The sequence below is a fragment of the Corvus brachyrhynchos genome, unplaced genomic scaffold (genome assembly GCF_000691975.1).
Source record: "Corvus brachyrhynchos isolate BGI_N302 unplaced genomic scaffold, ASM69197v1 scaffold523, whole genome shotgun sequence".
Classification (NCBI taxonomy): Eukaryota; Metazoa; Chordata; class Aves; order Passeriformes; family Corvidae; genus Corvus; species Corvus brachyrhynchos.
Genome location: NW_008237265.1, coordinates 1,209,721 through 1,229,411, shown reverse-complemented (window position 1 = coordinate 1,229,411; position 19,691 = coordinate 1,209,721). Strand labels below are relative to the sequence as shown.

The 19,691-nt window shown below is 41.4% G+C and overlaps 1 protein-coding gene across 1 annotated transcript in view; it reads left to right on the top strand.

Moving 5' to 3' along the window:
* BORCS5 (BLOC-1 related complex subunit 5) overlaps positions 1–19,691 on the top strand; it is a 62,919-nt gene that overhangs the window by 25,211 nt on the left and 18,017 nt on the right. Inside the window, exon 3 of the mRNA XM_017730546.1 lies at positions 19,302–19,459. Within this exon, the coding sequence (XP_017586035.1) occupies positions 19,302–19,459 (158 nt within the window). The remainder of the gene's footprint in view (positions 1–19,301; positions 19,460–19,691) is intronic.

Here is a 19,691-nt window from a genome sequence, read left to right as displayed (position 1 = left end):
GAACTGCACCCGAGGGGAAATAGCCTGACAGCCGAGAAGGCTGGCACTGGGTTTGTGATTGCTGTTACTGCCATAGTTGTTGTTGTTTTTGTTTGACTGGTTATATACATATATATATAGAGTAAAGAACTGTTATTCCTATTTCCCACATCTTTGCCTAAAGGCCCTTGATTTCAAAATATAATAACTTGGAGGGAAAAGGGGTTATATCTGCCCCTTCAAGGGGGACCTCTGCCTTCCTTAGCAGACACCTGTCTTTCAAAACCGAGACACTGTTCCACTGTTAGATCACCTTCATAGTAAAAAAACCCAAAAACATAACAAAACTGAAAGAAGCTTATGTTTATGTGTTTCAGTTTTTGTCCACTACCTCTTACCCTTTCACTCTGTACTTGAGAAGAACCTGACTCTTTCTTTTCTGCCTCCCATCAGATGTTGATCATAGATGGGGTTCTCCTCCAAGCCTTTTTTCTTGAGGATGAGCAGTTCCAGCTCGCTCAGCCTTCCCTTGTGGGACAGATTTGTAGCCCCTTAATGACCTCCATGATCCTTCACTGGACTTACTGCCAGCATGTCCATGTCTGTCTTGTACTGGGAAGTTTAGCGCTGGACACAGCACTGGGCTGCGCTGGGCAGAATGGATGGACCACCTCCCTCTATCTGCTGACAGCTCTTCCCAGTGCAGCCTGGGATCTCTTGGCTACCTCTGCTGCAGAGGCTTGCTGTTGGCTCATGTTCAACTTGCTGTCAGTCAGTGAGTCCTTCTCTGCAAGGCTGCTCTCTCCCCCAGCATGAGCTGGTGCTGGGGGTCACTCCTCCCCTGGTGCAGAGCTCTGCATTTTGCATTGCTAAACTTCATGAGATTCCCATCAGCGCATTTCTCCAGCCTGTCAAGGTGCGTCTGAATGGCAGAGGTGTTATCAGCTATTTTGTATAATCTGAAAGTTTGCTGAGGGTGCTCTGTCCCTTCATCTGGGTCATTTATAAACATGTTAAACAGTATTGGCTCCAGTATCATACTCTGGAGTCACACCACCAGTAACTGTCCTCCAGCTGGACTTTGTTCTACTTAACACAACCCTTTAAGCCTGGCAGCTCAGCCAGTTTTCAATCCACCTCACTTTTCTCCAACCCGTTTAGACGCTGTATGAAGTTAAAATCTGTATCAGCAAGTAAGGATCCATCAAACCATTTTTAATTAAAAGGTCCAGATAAATATTTCTGGAAACAGGAGATTAAAAAGAAATAGTAATGCAGAGGCAGAGACAGAAGGTTACAGAAGAGCACGGAGAGGAAAGGAGGTGGATAAGTACAGCTTTGGGTGGGGATTCTGCTAATGAGCTGTGGCTTAGCTTTTCCTTTGTCTGCAAGAGACTTTGGAAATGTGGACTGATTTTTGGAGGAAAGTAAGTAAAAATGTTAGGAAGGAAAAGTTCACAATCTTGTTTGGAGATCTCAAAAAGCTGCACAGAAAACTTGAGCCGTGCCATGGCTCAGTTTCACAAGGACAGCTGGCTGAAATAAATGTACTGGATTCAAACCCTTCTTGTCCCCATAGGAGAACAACTTTCCTTTGATTATTGCTGATTTATACAAACTTTTCTCTCTTGAGTATGGGAAATGATCCAGTACTTAATTATTAGGCATTGTGGACCTCAAGGTTATGCATGTTATGTACACGTTTATCTCAGCTGGTTCTGTTTCAATTGATACTAATTGGTTTTGTTGAAAGCAAAGCCTCTGATAAGATGTCTTGTTATCAGGGTTCCTTTGAAGCTAATTAGACCCCTGAGACAGCACTGCTATATGTTTTTTAATTCCTGTTGTGAAAAAGAAGTGTTTATTTTCTTCACAGGCATATGAATTCCTGTATTGCAACTCTCACCTCCCTTATTGCATGGGGTGTATCCTACTGGAGGACAGCTCTGGGAAATTCTGCAGTCAATCTGTCCATTGAAACAAACCAGCCAGGGAGGTGTCAGTCGGCCAAACGCCACTAAAATTAGATGGTTAATTATAGTCAAGGTCGTTTGGGAATTTGTGTTCCTGTCAGTATTTCCGTGACCAAACATCCTATTTCTGGGTACTGGAAATACTCGCATGCTTCAAATACCATAAATAAGGATACCCCTAAAATGAGTGCAGGTGTGACTTGGCACCCAGGTTTCCTATGGAGCTGCATCCCTGCTTGTCAACCAAGGCTCATTTCACCTTTAGGACAGAGAAACAACTGCTGATGAGGTACCATCAAATGGATGTGCTTCTATCCCTCCAAATACATTCCCCCCCTTTTCCACCCAAGCTGTGTTAAGATACGTTTCAGTGCAAATGCTTGTAAGCAATTTCGGGCTAAAAATGTTCTTTGTGTATTCTGGAAAATCAGTCTTTTTTGGAAATTTTTTGAAATTGTATTTTAAGACTGGTGTGTATTGTTTCTGTTTGTGTAGGGTTTTTATGGCATGCTGGTTCATGTTACAGGTTTGCAGTGTTTCTGTGTGAGGTGTTGGTGCATCTGCCTGCCTGTTTAGTCATGGAAAGGGACAGGATAACCTTGAGGGCAATCTGTTGCAGTAGTGGTGTAGCATCTTATCAGGCCTTCAAGGCAAGAGGAGAATTTCCATTTATTTAGGCCGGCTGTCTTCTTGGAAAGAGAGTGGGGATCCCAGTAAGATTAAGCACTCTATTTTGCAAAATTTGTATTTGTTTACTTTATTTTTCAGCTGCTACTAATATTTTACAGTTTCAAAAGAACTGGTATGAAAAGAGGAAATAAGACCTTGCTCTTCCAAAATATCTCTCTAAAAGATGGCAACCTTCTCACTGAAAATTGATATAAAAAATGTCTCATTTGTTGATTAAAGTTAATTTGAGAGCCTGGATGTTACTTCCTCGTGGTTTGAGAACATATTTCTTGCCTGACCTTGACTGTGATTGTTACTTGTACTCTGCCTACTTCCATGAAAGCAGCCAAGGCTTTTAGAAAATCAGGTGATGAGGAGGAACTGTCTTTTTGTTAACATTTTCTGTATGAACTAGAAAAAATAATAGAGGGAACGACAGAAGAACAGAACTTACTGTTACGTAAGAGGATGTTGCAGGTAACCCTGTGGCAGCAGGTATCACTGGGATTTGTGAACTTGCAAGAGCAGTTGGATCCAAGTGATATTAGAGGCACCACTGAGAACTGGAAAGGTTGAAGAACCCAAGGACAGATTGACTGGCCTGTCTGATCACTGGATTCCTGTGCTGTGTTTGAAGCCAGGTTGTCATCTTGCCTTTCTTCCTTCTAGCAGCTGCCTCTAAGTTATGGTGGGAGGGCAGGGAGTAATTTCCTATGTTGTTTTTTCTCGGTGCTTCTCATGCTCTAGTACAGCTGGCATATGTTCATGGTAGTACTCAAAACTGAATTTTTTTTCTTCACTTTCTTTCTGAAGGTACTTGTTGTTCATTCTGCCATGTGTAAGCTAAAAGAACATTGTTCTTGCAAGCTTTTAAGAACAGCTGCCACCTTTTCCTGAACACTGGAGGAGCTTTTAGGACTGGTTTGCTAGAAAAGTGGGAGGCAGTAGGTTGGTGCTAGCAGAACATCTTCCATTTGCAGCAGACCTTTCCTTCTGGGTAACAGGACAAATGGATTTTTCTTGCTCCCCGATGTGCCAGGGAGGGATGCAGCTGTAGTTGCAACATATCCATTATCTGTAAGTTGAAGTTTTTGTAGAGTGCTTTCTCTTTGATGGAGTTGTATGTAAGAGCCACTCAGGGTAAAAGGTGTCTATTCACTTTCTTTACAGTCTTTATTCACTGCTAGACATTTCAGGGCTCTTGAGCATTACTCAGCCCTTTAGGTTTTGTCAAAATTTTCTCTCCTTCTTGCTTTAATAGATTGTCCATGGATTCCATGTTGCTAGGACAGAAAGCAGTGCCTTTCATTCAGCACTAGTTGTCTGAAGGCACAGGTTGGCGTACTTCAGATAAATGTCAGCTTGGTTAAGGGGTATGGGGAACATGCCAGGCAAAAGATCATTTGCATCCTTTCTCTCCAGAAAGCTGGTGGCTCATGAGGAGAGGATGGATAAAGGAGGGAGGGGAGAAGAGGAAAACATCTGAGGTTCTTCATCAGGTGGGAGGAAGGTACACCAGCCCATTTATCAGCTGTGTCTGTTCACAACTTTAGAGCAGGCTAGGAAAGGATATAAGAAAATCTGTAAAAAACATCTGAGGTTCTTCATCAGGTGGGAGGAAGGTACACCAGCCCATTTATCAGCTGTGTCTTTAAGTTTTTAGGCTGCAGGCTAGGAAAGGATATAAGAAAATCTGTAAAAAAAAAAAAAAAAGAAGAAACCTAAGGTTAAAAAGATATGGGTCTGCACTCCTGAATTTGTTCACATATGTTTTGTTTTGTTTTGTTTTCTTCTCTGCAGTATCAGCTTTTTCTTGTTCACAGGGAGACAAACAGACTCTTGTTTGAGGGGGAGGGGGTGGTGGGAGACCTGGGTAAGCAGCAAGGAATGTCCTGTTCATGGCCTCACTCTGCTCCAGGTCGAAGACATGCAAGGGGGAGGATTTTAATGTATAACGAGCAGCAAAGTGTCAGAAAACACGACAATGAAAACAAAATGCAGCCAGTAACCTTGGGGCTCTGACACTGAGCAAATGTTTATCAGAGGAAGATTCTGCTGGACATCACTGGATAAGAATGAGTTGATGTCACTCTTGGCAAGGGCAGGAGCTCGTTTTTTTCCACACAAACAGCACAACACAGCAAGAGGAAGGAGAGGGAAGGGTGGGAAGGAGGGGAGGGGAAAGAGGAAGAGGAGGAGAGAGCTGTTTGCTATAAATTGTTCTAATAAAAGTATATTAAAGCATGGCTTGTTTTGTTGGAAGGGGTCTCAGTGCTGGGACATAAATAGACAAAGGTTATGAATGCACCAGGGCTCCTCCTACACTGTGGCTCTGCAGACCTGTACACAGATTCCTGACAGCTGTTGCGTAATTTGCTTTGACTTGCTCCCAGTCCAGAGAGTACTACACGCTTATTCCTGTGGTCCTCATTCAACAAAACCTCATTGGGCTTCAATGGGAATTTCTGCTTGAATAAAGAAGTTCAGCTTTTGTGACCTCTGGTAGTTTCGGTGCCTGGCCAATGAATAGGAGGATATCCCCTCACCCTCAATCTCTGTATGTCCTTTTAAAGCTTCATCATATTTTATGCTTCAAGTAATGCAGAGTTTTCTCTGTAGAAAAAGAGACTTATGTCACATAGGTAGCAGAACAGTGAAAGCTGCCTTTCAACAGGGACCACTCTGTAGCCAAGAAGTAACAACTGGTAGGTATGTGGTGAATTTGAAGGTGAGCAGTCTTGGAAAGCACCCCAGAAAAGATGTAGATATGATGAGTGGATGTAATGATAGAACAGTTCTAGAAAAAACTGTTTCTAGAAACAAAACAATCTTCTACAACCTAAAAAACCATGGGAAATCTTTGACAGCATCTAATCTATGAGTTGTCTATACTGAAACATCTACTGGTCATTCCCTGTATGAACGCTCCTGGTAGAGCATAGAAGTGACAGGGATTTTTAAAAAAAAAAATTTAAAAGGTATAACAAGAATAGGAGTTATATGGTGTTTGCTCTGTGTTCATGCATTCTAGTTCAGAGCAGACTGTTTCTAAAGTGGCACAAGTTGAACTAGAAAAGAGTTCTCCTAGGCTGGAATCGGTGCCAGTACTGAGCCTTCTAGGAGTACAGATGTGAGGTCATGTTGTGTATCCTTCCTTTCCCTTTCCTCATCTTCACCGTGTACATAGGTTGCTATCAGCAACCTGAACCATCCAAACATCCTCTAAGGTGTTTGTGTGGATATCAAACAGCCCTTCAGGATACTGAGCACTTGTGGGAAGTTGGGCCATTCTTTTTCAGAACATTAAAGGGTTTAAGAACTGCATTGTTTGGAGCCCAAACTTTGTAAATCAGTTTAACAATTTACTGTGTTCAGCTGGCTCTCACCGCCAGGCTTGTACGGCTGCTGTGGCAGAGTAAGGAGGCAAAGCTTTACCTTTGACCCTCTTGGTATGGGATTCCCTCAGGTATGTGTGACCCTCTGGAAGCTTTTCAGTTTGATCACTTCCTGCTAGACCACGCTGTCTCATTCAGAATACTCTGTGTCTAGTATGGTGTTGATGGAGCAGATTGGAGTGTTCTCTGGTGAATGACCTCACTGGACTTGTGCACACTTGAGACCTTTGCAGTGACTCAGCTCTGGGCATGAGCAAAGAGCAGTGCACCAGCCTTCAGGGCACACTGGACAAGGAAAAGTTGTGGTTGTGTTGTGTTGTGTTTGTGTTGGCTGGAGCCTTTGATAAGGGCAGGCAGTTTGACTTGGGAAGGAGAACAATCAGGTTTGGTGCATGTTCCACTCCTTTACTGAATGCTATCAAAATCAAACAAGTCATTTAACTGCTGCTGCAAGTGCTGTTCTCCTCTCCTAAACTAGGTCATAAGAAGGGGAAAAAGATGACACATTCGTTAACTACAGAGTTGGATGAAAACATTTAAGGTTCTAGTGAATGTCTAAGAGAGTCTTAAGAAGTCAAAAGCTCTGGACTTTCAAGTTCTAACATGTTCTAAATTGTTTTATACCTTAACTTTAAAGAAGTTGAGGAGGTAGATACTGTTACATGTTGCTATTGCTTGTGTTTCTGTAGAGCTGGTTTTCCTATTCTTTCTGCAATCCAAGAAAAGATGTGTATGTATCTGCATTTCCACAGTTTGTTTTCTTACTGCTTTTAGACTTTTATTGCTAGAGTGGAGATGTGGAGTTAACATGTTGATAGGTATTTATATTACTAAGAGCAAGAAATGCTTTGTAATTTCAGAACAAAAAATGGTTCTTCTGTTATCATCCCTGAGGTTACAGGTTCCCAGATGATCAAAATTCTTCCCCTACAAAGTGTGGCCTTTACTGAAATATACCTCTCAGTCTGTTTTTGTGTCATTTGAAAAAGCAGTGCTAAAATCACTGCAGAAGTGGAGATGTTTGTGTAGGACCCAATACGAAAACAGCATCTGGAGCAGCTACTTTCTGTTAATAGCTGGAGAATTAATTGCTGTCACTGTCACAAACCAAACTGTTGTTTCAATGAAGAGAAAGTGAGCTTTATGGGCATGTATATATATTAATATTAAACTCAGCAGCTGAGTAACTATTCAGTGTTTTTAGTTTTATTTGGCTGTTGTGCTTATTTTCTAGTATTAGGAGCATCTGGTATTATATGTCCTTGTCTACCATAATTACTCTTATTGGTGGTATTCTGATGCTGTACATATCCATAACATGATGTATTTTTCTTTCCCTCACAGTGCAGGAAGATGATGCCAAGAGTGAATTCTCTGCTTGGGGAGGTGCTTTTATAAGTTTGCATGCCAGACTCTGCCCCAGACTGTGGAATAATGTCTGTCTGTCTGTCTCCAGATCATCCCGAGAGCAGGAGAGTCGATCTAACAGCTGTGGGGAGGGAGGACATACCTATGGCTTTGTTTTGTGCTGCTTCTTGTTGGCCCCCTTGTGAGCCAGCTTAGCTCAGTGGGATGAGGAGATTCCAGGGGTGACAAGTAGGTCGTTTTCTGGTAGGTTGGTGGGCTCAATCCATCTGTGCAGGAGCTTAGTGAGAACCAGAACTGGAACAGGAATGGCAAGGAGGGGTGGCAGAGCAACAAGATGAATTTCATTTTTGGTGGCAGAGCACCCCAAGATCTACTCAGGATGTAGTTCTGAGAGTGTGTCTTTAACAGGGACAGGGGACTTTTCCAAATGCTGGGAGGCTTTCCAGCTGGAAAGGCTTTTTAGGTCTTGTAATGGACCTTATAAGTACCTTGAGGGAGATATGATTCAGGATGAGCAAAACTCCACCTGCCACGTATTTAAAAGCTTTATAGTGAAGTTTTGCTGTAAAATGACTGATACTTTCCATGACAGGCGTAGGAAGTAGGTTCATGCTGTGTGTGAGCACACCATCAGCAGGCTGTATATAGAAAAATAAAAAATAAGGGGGGATGTTTTTACAGCTGCACTGTTTTGAGGGGTTAAGTGGAGGAATGAATGAATTGCTATATTCTGGTTATTTCTAACTGTAGAGAAGTGGTACACATGCTTGAGTCAGGCTCAAGAAGCTCCCAGGCTTCCTGACCCTGGGCTGTTACTTCCAGCTGGTAAAAGCAGTACTCCTAGACTGCAGTTACCTAGAAGGACAGGATCACACAAATGTTGTCATGAGGTATTCAAAGCTTGCTTAAGTAGCAACTTATTTTAATAGTAAGATGATGCTCTTTCATAATATTTTTACTAATGAGTTCATTTACTGAATTGCAGAAGGAATGTAAACTGAGGAGGTGCAGCTTGCTTTATTTTTTTCCCCCTCCTCTGGGAATTTTAAAACACTTCCTGCTAAGGATTCCTTATTGTGCTTTGTCTTTCTTTAAGGCACTTTGCCACTTGACAGTATTTGACAGAAGATGATAAATACAGAGGTAATACAGAGCACAGTGGGCCACTTACTTCTGTGTAACTTCTGAATGTTTCAGGTGCCATAATAAGGCCCTCCAAGCTGAATTATTAGTTTTTTAAAAATACTGTCAGAAGTAAATAGTGTGTGTGTTGTACCCTGCTTCCCTCCCCAACTCAGCTTTTAGGTCATTTCAGTATCCTAAATTTAGTTGTTACAATTTTGTGCCAGCTCCATATTTCCCTCTGGACTTCTTAGTAGATAACCACTTACTTTAAAAACCAAGAGAATCCAGTTAAACTTGTTACAAGAAAAAGTAAGGAACAGTTTCTTAACTTCTGTAAAGTATATGCTGTATGAGCTATATATGTATGGATTATAAAATTTCAAATGTTTCCTCAGCCCCGCTTGGGCTTTGCTACTCCTGAGTAGTGCAGCCATTTCAAGTCAGGCTGGTAAAGCCTTCAGAGAAGAAATAAGTGTCATCCAAATTAAAACTGGATGTGAAATGGCAGCCCACATTGCTAGCAATGTGATGAGTGGGTTGCGTGTGAGAAAAGAAGACAAAGTAGAAAATGTCAACTCTGTTGCATTTACAAGTTTACTCTTGTTCTTTGCTATATCTTCCTGAACGCACATGGTAGAGATAAATCACTGTTCCTGCTACCTGTGGCCAGAACATGCCAATAATATATTTTGGACAATGCTTCTTTAACGTAAATTTTAAATAGTGCTCTTGAAAAACAGGCAAAGGCCATGACATGGCCATAATTCTTTTTATTATGGCAGTGTGCTGGTACAAAACTGATAGGAAGTAAATGAGTTGGAGTTGATGATCGCTGTGAGTCCCTTCCAACGCAGAATATTATGTGATTCTGTGAAAAGTGTTCATAGGTACCAAAGAGAAACTGTGTGTTTCATGTATATAAAATGATGGTTATACCAGCACCGGCACTGGGCTTGGTTTGCAATTGCAAAGTATTGATGAAACATTCACCAACAGATCCTATTACTTATTTAAAAGGAATTCTTTTAGTGAAGGTTTTCTCTGCCACTTTTAAAACAGTTTTCTCCATGCATGGAAAAGAACCAAAATCGTGGTCTTGCTGAATCTGTTAGTAAATGGCCTGTTGATCAGTCTTGCTTCATGCCATAATGTGAAAGTAAATTGCAAAGAAGACTCTCAGATTTACATCTGAAGAAAATGCCCAAAAGTAAACTGACATTGCTGCCTGATAATTTTCTCCAAACTTCTGGGCTCTTGGTGAAAGCAGCACAGTGTATGTGCCCCCACTGAATTTACCTGGGGTTAGTGTGTGTACACAGGCTGGTTATTGTGGAGTAGCAAACGTACCCCAGCTTCACATGGGTGCCCTTGTGCTTACAAGTGATTTTAGATGTCACCTTTTCTCTAAACGACAAAACACTGGGTTTTTGTTTGGTTTGTTTGGTTTTTTTCCTGCGGGTATGGGCTGGGTCGTGTGGATGAATATCTTTTGCCTAAAATAAAAAATAAAGTAAAATAAAGATTGCTGTGAGGTTTATCTTTAGTACTAGTTATAGAATCAGTTGCATGGATTTTTAGCTTGTAGATTTTAAAAAAAATTATTTAAAAGAAATTGAGTTTATTTGATCCTGTTGTCCAACTTCTCTTCCATCTACAGCCTAGAAAACTTTGCAGAGAGAGAGAGATACAAAAGGTAGTTCAGGTCCCATTTTTTTTAAGGAAGAATGGTGGATGTAAAGTTGAGACTCACTCAAGGCTTTGCACGCATAAAATAATTGAAGTGACATCTTGTTGCTGCTAAAACAGAGAAGTCCCCCTCTGTCCTTTCCTTCCCTTTCTCCTGGGACTAGCTCTAGTATTTGATCTCGTGGTGCCCTGATTCCTTTTGCTACCCTAGAGGAAAGAGAAAACCACAGGATTAGTTGTCTATGGTTTTAGTGGAATGAGTAATTTTCTGTGCAGGAGCTGTGGTGAGGCACATGATGAGGAAGGTGGGAGCTGGATCTTCCCTTCCATGGAGCACGAATTTGGGAGTCAGAAGGAAGAAGCCTCTGATTTGGCTCTGGCTTTTATGAACCTTTATTAGATGTCTGAGAATCTGTGTGGGAGAGGCTGTGTCAGTGCTCAGTGCTCAGCTCTTGTGGTGCTGTAGGAAATGAGGCTCCTCTGCTGCCTGTCCCACTGGCGTTCGGTATTTGAGGGCTGAAGAAGGGGAAGGGTGTTCTGGCACTGAAGTCATCAGGCCAAGGGACAGCAGCTTCCCTGTGGTCTCAGGTAAATCCTCTAATCCCTTGGTGCCTCAATTCCTTATCTTTTAAGGTGATGTTAGTCTTCAGGCTTTTGGGTTTGCAGAGTACTTAGAATAACAGGGTCCGCTGTAGCCCGTGGGTATGACGTGCATATATGATCAGATGATGGTAGCTCTTGGGTCTCTCTTGGTGTGTTTTCAAGGAAAAAAGGTTGTTGCATAGCAGATACAATTTATTGCATAGCACAAGAGCATTGTCTCTCACTTCCCTCTGAATAATCCTGTCCTTTTTTTCACCCTTACGTCTATTTTTATACTTCGAGGTCTGTTGCAGGAAGTTGACCCTATGATACTGCAACTGTGTAGTCAAAACCACTTCTTTTCCATATTACTTCTGTGCTCTAGAAGTGAAAAGTTAGTGGGGAGATGGACTGAGTAGGATCTTGGCTGCTTTTAGTTGACAAAGTGCAGCTGTGTGCTTTCTTCAGAGTATATTGTGTACCTTTTTCCCTAACTGAAGCTTCAAAAGAAGCTTCCAGTTTTGTGGCAACCTCTAGCAACTTTTTGAAGATGGAACCCCTGGGCAATCTCGTACTTGCAGAGAGGTACATGTTATGTGACTCCAGGCTGAATGCACATGCAGATGGTGCATTATTTTCTCCTTTTGGACATTCAGGTTCCTAACAATCTAAATGAGACAGCATTTCTGATTTCTTTCAGCTTTGCTTCTTTTAAAATGGAAGCTTTCCTTTAAGCATTTTTTGTGTCACTGAGAGACATTTGTGTTTTTCAGCAGTCTTCAAAGTCCTGGTCACGATCTGGCTCCATTGTGCTAACTGCTGTGTGACTTATACAAAGCATGGAGCAAAAGTCATCACGTGAGAGAAGCTGCAAACTTCAGTGGTGCAAAAAAACTCTGTCCAGGTTATTGGTTATGTGTGGCCATCCCTGTGTGACAGAGAAAGCTCTAATGATATCTAGAGGTCTTTGCAGAATGTAAGGCTTAAGCAAAATGAGCCTCCATAGGAAAGCAGAAGTATCACAAACAAATATTTATTTAACAATAATGATAACAACAGCAAAATCCCCTCTGAATCCAAGTTTCTCTAATGTAAGTTATGTGACCTCAATAGGTGGAAATGTGTAAGAATGTGGGGGTTTGTCTTAGAATTGTAGCAATCTACACTTTTATAGAAGCCTAAATGCCCTGAATCTTAATGTTTGTTTTTTAAGACACATGGTGGAGGAACAAGAGGGCAGGTGATTCATATATCTCGGTGACTAATGTCTTGCAGGCCATAACTTAGAGAGTGTTAGGAGACCCAGGTGGAGAATTCACAAAAAGAGCATGTTTGAGCTCTGTGGTCAGAAAAGATGCCTCTTAAACAATAGACAGGAGGAGAGTCCTCAGCCCGTCTGTCACCCATGCAGAAGTAAAGGGTCACATGGTACCGACTCCAAAGTAGAGGGAAAATCTGCTGCTACAGCCAACATTCCTCACAACAATACCAATGTGTTCTTTGCTTACACAATAGCTATTCAGTTTGCCTACAGTGATTGTGCTCTCCCACTAAAGTTCAAAGGAATTGAAAATACCCAGGCGACAAAGCCAACTTTTGTTTTGGAGTGAATACGTATTTTAGTACAAGGTATTTTTTCAGTGAGATTTTCAGAAAATTAACTGCTCTGAGAAAAAGATCGTGTGGTCATCTGCATTTCAGCTTAAAGATTTCTGGGTGAATAGTAGTGATTTTTATTTTATTTTTCAGTTTCTTTATAATTGACTTCAACTAATTGCTGTTTTCTTAAGGGTGGCCTGAGTTTTAAAAATTTGAGTGTATAAATGTTTATGTTTCCTAACTCAGGTGTTATTAAAAACACACAAACAAACAAAACCTTCCTCAACCAACCAAAAAACAAACCACCAAAAACCCCACAATAAAACCAAAACAACCTTCAGAAAAGTTTTTTTAACTGTTCAGGCTTTGGTGAAAAATTTAGTCTTTTCTTAGTTTTCAAGAATGAGAGAGGAAATACATTATTAGAATTCAAAGCATTTAGTCAGTAAGAGTCCTGTCAATCTGATTACCATATCTGTGTGCAAGTATTTTAATACCTTTTATTCTGCTGCACATAGGTGTGCAATTCTTTCTTTTCAGTAGGTGATGTTAAAGTGCTCCTGCATGGAGAATGTATGGAAATGAGCTCTCTATTTCAGCTAATAACAAGCTGCTGCCTCCAAACATGTGGAAGCAGCAACAGTCAAGAAGCAAGGTTTCGTCTTTAGGGCTGTAGTTTCATCTGTTTCTTGTGGGGATCTTTTTTTGGTACTTAGGAATCTTGAAGGTACTGGCAAAACAATCTTCCCGTGCAAATAGCAACAAGGAAGACAACTGTAATAGTTAATCCATGGCCACTGAGGCCAGACTGTATTTAAGAAGCTGACCAGACTGGGTAGCTTCTACCTAAGAGCTTTAAAAATGCTTGATATGAGACAAGTTGTGGGGTTGATTGTTTTTAAATACCCTTGGAACACAGGAAAATTCCTGGAGACTTGAAAAACATTAGTTCTTTTTGAGCTGAAACTAATGTTGCCTTAATGATAGTAAATGAAATGACTCCATTATATCTCTATCATTATTATTATATACTATAGCAACTGTAGTCAACTCACATTCATGAGGGATAGAAGAACTGAAAAATTTTACTGTCTTGGATTAATTCTATGAAGAGGAATATCATAAAAAAATGAGGGTAGCAAGAGAAGTAGAGAATGGCTGAAATAAGTTTCAGGCAGTACAGGTGAGTTTGAAGAATGGGAGAAGGAAAAACAGTGTAGTTAAAGCAGTATGAAGGGACCTGTAGGCAAAAAGATACCCACACTCCAAAAACAAACAAAAAAATCCCCAAACCCAGGCAAAAAGAAACTTGTGTTAGGAGAACAAAAGATTACAAATTGTAGTGGGTTACATAGGAAGTCACCAGAAAACCAGAACAGAAATTTCCTTCAAAATGGCTTTCTACTTGTATGTACTTAATAAAAGCTTTTTAAGTTCTCTAGAAGCTTGCTGGAGAGTCTGTGGGATTGTCTTCAGAGAAGACTTTCAGAGAAGCATCATTCTTTACAAGGATGAAGGAGACGTATTGACAGAAGAGGTTTTAGAAAAAATGGTAATAAACCTCCAGAAACAGGTACCAAGCATCAGGAATGCCTCTGTCAAGCTGACAAGCCATTGCTGACTGTGGTGTGTAATCTGATGCTTTATTTAACCTTGGTCTTGGGGGCGGAGGTGATGACATGTGCAATACACTGTAATGCACACTCTTTAAAAGGGTGTTGGTGATTAGCAGGTCCTGCAAAGGGGTAGCAATTAAAAAAGCAACTGCATTTTTAGAGGTGTAACCAATACACTCTGGAGAAGAACTGACTTGGCTTCTAGAGGGAAGTAAGGCCTCAGGTTAGAAGCATTTGAAGGTATTACAGAGGTAATCAAAGAAATAAAGTCACCTCTGGGAGAGGAAACTGATTAGTGCGGTTTCTGAGCTTGGAGAGATGCTGGAATGAAGTACAGCCTGCTCAAACTTCTGTTGTGTCAGCACAATAACAGAGCGTAAAGCAAATGAGAAGGGTTTTTTTCATGTTGTGTAAATAGGCATCATACTTATTGTCACAGGATATTGTGGAGATGAAGGTATACCTTTCAAAAAGGAGTAGTGAAATTCAAGTATCGACGGCTTCATTGAGCTCAGTCTTTTCTGCCTGAAATTTTTATTAGTAACTTGGGAGGTGTATAAGAGATGGGGGTTTTTTTAAATGTCCGCTGTTGTCAGATGTTGGAAGTAGTATCTGGGGAAGATAGACTTCTGGTCTGATTTAAGAAGGTGTAACTTCTGAAGTCCTCTCTTAGATTCCACAGAAAGATTGGTTAGCTGATGACAGCAACTCTTTCTGGCCTTAAAATTAGTAACAAGACCCCACAGCATAATATGCTTTGGTGTCTGTAATATTAAGTTAACAACCTACTGGTTTTCTTTTTGTAATGCCTGCTGTTACTGGTTGAAAAGGGGATTGACAAGTGGAAATACAGAAGTCAAAAAGAAATATTAATGCTTTTCAGGTTGGAAAGCATTCAAGGTGTTGGGATTGCTCATTAAAGCAGCAGAATGTAACTATGGTGGGGTACTATGTTCTGTATGTGAGTAGAATCAGTATTGCGTGAAAAGCTTTCTTTCAAGAACTTCACTTCTAGTCATAAAACTGCTTTTTAAACTAACAGCTTTCTTCTGCTCAGTAGGATGTGATTTGTTGGATGTGTATGTTGACCTGGAACCAACAAGGAGATGACTAAGTAGGAGGAAAATGGTTTTAACATGCCTCTGCTTTGCCAAGGAATATGGAAACAATAACAGATTTGTCAAGTCTGTGGGTCAGCTAGCCTTGTAGTGATATATGATATTTCTCTGTGCACGACATACTTGGTGTATTGAGCTGTTTTTTTCTGAAGCACCATTGTGCTTTAGAAATGTGAGTCTGTCTCAGCTGCTGTTTGTCACCTCCCGGTCATGCTTTTCATTGACCAGATGTGTCTGAGTAGGTAGGAGATTTTACTTCTCTTCATCATGGCAGGCACAAAGGTGGTCTGTGGTCTTCCTTGTTTGATGGTGGAATTGGATAGCCAGGACTGTGTAATGTTTGGCACTTGCCAGACCCTTCTGGTCCATGCACTGGAGCTCTGCAGGAGGCCTTCTCCCATTCTCCTGTTCCTGTTTCCCCAGCCACGACACCCCCTGTGCTGCCATCCCTTGTGATGCTGGGGTGTGTTGTATCACTCATGTGCCAAGCAGCCTCTTCCCAAGGCTCCAGGCAGTGCACAGAGGATTCCTGGTGTGGTTCCTTCTTTGGAAGAGAACCAGCAGCTTGAAAAATGAGTATTCAGTTTAACAAGAAATGAAAGCTCTTGATGCTGTTTTCTTTTCATTTAAGAGCAGAACTGTGCTCTTGGGGGGCTGGGGAGTAATAATCCCACAGAAGAAGTCACAGGAACACCATTTCCTCAGTGCAGAAGAGATAGTACCCCGGTGGCTGGTTGCTCGCTCTGAGATGTGCTGGTGGCCAGGTTCAAGTTATGGATATTTCAGGAGCGAGCCTGAACCACTCAGCGATCTCTGTTTCTCCCCTTTTTGGCACTTGTAGGAGTGACCTAATAAATATGTTACTGCAACAGATGTGATCTCATATCCTCTTACAAACCACATGTAGACCAGTCACTGAGGGATGGCCCTGTTCAGTGGAGAGGTCAAAATGTGGGACAAGGCTTTAAAAAGGAAGCAATGATATTCAAGAGGAGAGATTTTTACTAATACGTTATGTTATTATAATATAAATAAGGCTTGCTAAAAAGTAAAATGCGCGAATTAATTAAATCATAGAATGCTTTTGGTCGGGAGGGACTTTTGAAGATCATGTAGTCCAACCACCCTGTCATGGGCAGAGACATCTTTCACTACCTTTCACTAGATGAGGTTGCTCAAAGCCCCATCCAGCCTTACCTTGAACACTTTCAGGGATAGGCCATCCAGCTTCCCACCACCCTCATTGTAAACATGTCGTCTTTATGTCCAGTTTAAATTTCTTCTGGTTTAAAACTATTGTCCCTTGTCCTGTCACTTAAAGGCCCTTGTAAAAGTCTCTCTTTGTCTTTTTCACAAGCACCTTTAAATATTGAAAGGCCATGATAAGGCTCTCTGGAGGTTTCTGTTTTTCAGGCTGAATGACCCCAGGTCTCTGTCTTTCCTCACAGTAGAGGTGTTCCAGCCTTCTGACCATTTTTGTGTCCCTCCTGTGACCTTGCTCCAGCAGATCCATGTCTATCTTGTGCTGGGAACCCAGAGCTGGATGCAGTGCTCCAGGTGGGGACTCACCTGAGCAGGGCAGAGGGGAATGTTAGTAAGAAATGTTAATATTTATAGCATGGTTAGTAAGTGGTTACAGTGAGCAGCAAAAATGGTGGATTGTCTTTCTGACAATGGGAGTTTCTGCCAGGCTGCATGGCCTTTTTTGGCTGTTGTTTACTGTACTTTTTCCTTTCTTGCAAGTTGAAAATAAGCTAAATTGTTCTCTGGCATTGTTGGCATTACCTCAGAGATCTTTGGAGAAGCTAATTCCTTTGGTTTCTCCCTACTGCATCACCCAGAATAATATCATAGTCTATCTTTAAGCAGCATATGATGTTTGTTTTTTATCCTTAGTCCAAACATTTGTACTGGATTGTACTTCCCCCTCTGCCTTCTTACGAAGGAATTCCAGCTGAATAGGGAATGTCTCCCTTCACTCGAGCTTGTGTTTTTCTGGATAGGATATTAGAGGCTTAGGTTTATTAATTTTTCTTTTAGCATCACGTAACCTGTACAAGGCTGTAAGTACATGAGTTAAGTAGCATATTCTTTATTAGCTCATTTTACAGTCCTTGGCCTGTTCCACTTCAAAATTCTCATAAGCAGCATAAGTCGGCCAAAGTACATACTTCATGTTAATTAAATCTCTTAAACAGTGTCTAATTTTCTTCTTCCTCTTGAAGTTGGTGAGAGATTAGTAGTAAAAGAAAATTAGTTCGTTGATAGTATCATGTATTTGATCAGTGCAGAGACAGGATAAGTGCCTCAGGTGTATGGTGAGCTCTTCGTTCCTATGTGAGCATTCAGCATGTTATAAGTCAACAATATTATTTGAACATTCATACTAACAAGATAATATTGTAAAAGATCACAATTCATGAACTGAGGGAGCACTGGAACATGAAATATAAACTATTTTAAAAAGTCTTATTTCCTTCAGTGGGTTTGTTCCTGTCGGAGTACTTTACCTGAAAGTAGATTTGAAAGATGTGCAACTGATATTGATGAATCAAAGATTTTGTTTGAGATTATTCCCTCCAAAACCTAAAAAATTATTTGACTGTTGCTAATGCAGGGTTTTGAGACTAAATGGTGAATGTTTGTTTCCTCTCCTGACCTCTTGACTGTGGCAACACAATTGTAGTGGACAAATCAGTAAAACAAAATTACCTTTTTTATTTATCACTTATGATGACATTTTGTGTGGAGAGCAATTGAGAGCATCCCAGGAGAGTAAGATGCTGAGTGTTGATGAAATGTAAACCTGCTTCTTCTTCATATTTGATGAAGTTACTGTCCTAGTTTTATTTTCATTTTGGTCTGGAAATGTTTTCAGAAAGGTTTAACTTGCTCATATTCATAAGCTGCTTCTTACTTGCATCTTGGTTTCTATCTTGTTCTTGTGCTTTGGCAAGAACTCGATGTTACCAGTTGGAGCTTCCAATAGGCATGGGGGGCCATTCAAAATACTTTCCATTTCCCACTGAGGTACATTCTTAGAAGAGCTTTTCCAATCCAAATAACTGGCATTTATTACTTTTTAATTGCTTAGTGTGATACTTGCTTACATTTGCTGTTTTAATGTCTTTTCCTGTCTGTAAAATGAGAGTCCCAGAGGGCACATGCATGCAGTCACTGAATTCAGTTTACATAGCTTGATGGATGTTTTGGGAAAAGCATGCTGTGTGTATGTGCAGTTTGTCACAGATGGTGTCCCAACAAGAAAAAAGTTGTGCTAATGCTGAAGGAAAATCAAATTAAAGTAAGCAAATGAAATGGCAAAAAAAGGGTGGCCTGAGAGCTTAGTGTCATTTTTTCCAGCTGCTGTGGGGAAGGTGGTCAGTGTGGCACACACATGCTTGAGCTCAGCAAACATTCTCAAGTTGCGCTATGTAGGCAACAAACAATGGGCAGGAGAAATTTCTCTGGGCAGTTTTGCTCCTCTGAATATTACCAGCGTCCCACTTTTAAGTCCAATGTCTTTTTTTTGTGAGCTTTTTGTGAAATCTGGTCATGCTTGTAGGTAGGAATCTTAATTTCATATTAAAGAAACAAAAAGAGGTATATTGCTAGTCTTTGAGAGTGTAAAGAAAAGCCTTAGAAGGTAAAAGAGTTCTGAAGCTTTAAAAAAGGCAAGGTAGGCAAAATGCAGACATGTCACCCCTAATAATTTAACTTAAGGTGGACCATTTGTTTACTCAGGTTTATTTTGGGGGACCAATGAATTTTTAGAGCTCTGGTCTTGGCACTGTGAGTCTGGTGAAAATAGTATGAGTCCAGTGCCCTTCTGGGAATGCAGATCTCAACTCCTTTTGGCATACATAGATGAGGAGAGGGCTCATTCTTCACAGTTTAGGATTGCTTGTGGAGGAGAAAAAACGGGACTTGCATATGGCTGAAAACCTGGGAGATGTGCTTTACGGACCTGCATTTAGAGTCTGTTTAGGTTTTGTCAGGGAGGGCCAAGCTTTATGGCAAACTGTTCTATGCACTGCTATAAATTTGAAACATCCTTGAATGATTCTGAATTAGCTTTTCATCACCCCTCATAAATCTTGTCTGCTGGGTTTGTTCTGCTGTCTCTTGGATTGCAGCTAAACTAGTTGTATCAACAGTCAGACTCACTCTGGGCCTTCCTTTGCTCTGTAGGACTCCTCAGTGGGCAGACGTCTCCGACCAATGCCAAGCTGGAGAAGCTGGACCCGCAGCAGGTGCTGCAGCTGTGCCTGCGCTACCAGGACCACCTCCACCAGTGTGCAGAGGCCGTGGCCTTCGACCAGAACGCGCTGGTGAAACGCATCAAGGAGGTGTGGGGCGGGGAAGGGCCGGGGCCGCGTACCGGGAACGTGGGGGCTGGCTCGGCGTGGCCCTGGGTCCCTTGCAGCCGCCTGCAGAGCAGCCTCTGTAGGACAGAGGAGCCCTGTGGGTGTGCCCTGCAAGTGTCCCTGGGTTCTCACTGTGGCTACTGTCACGTTGTTTGTTTGCTGGCTGTGCCTCAGGAGGCCTGGCTGTAAGCAGCGGCTGCTCCTCTGGAAGCAG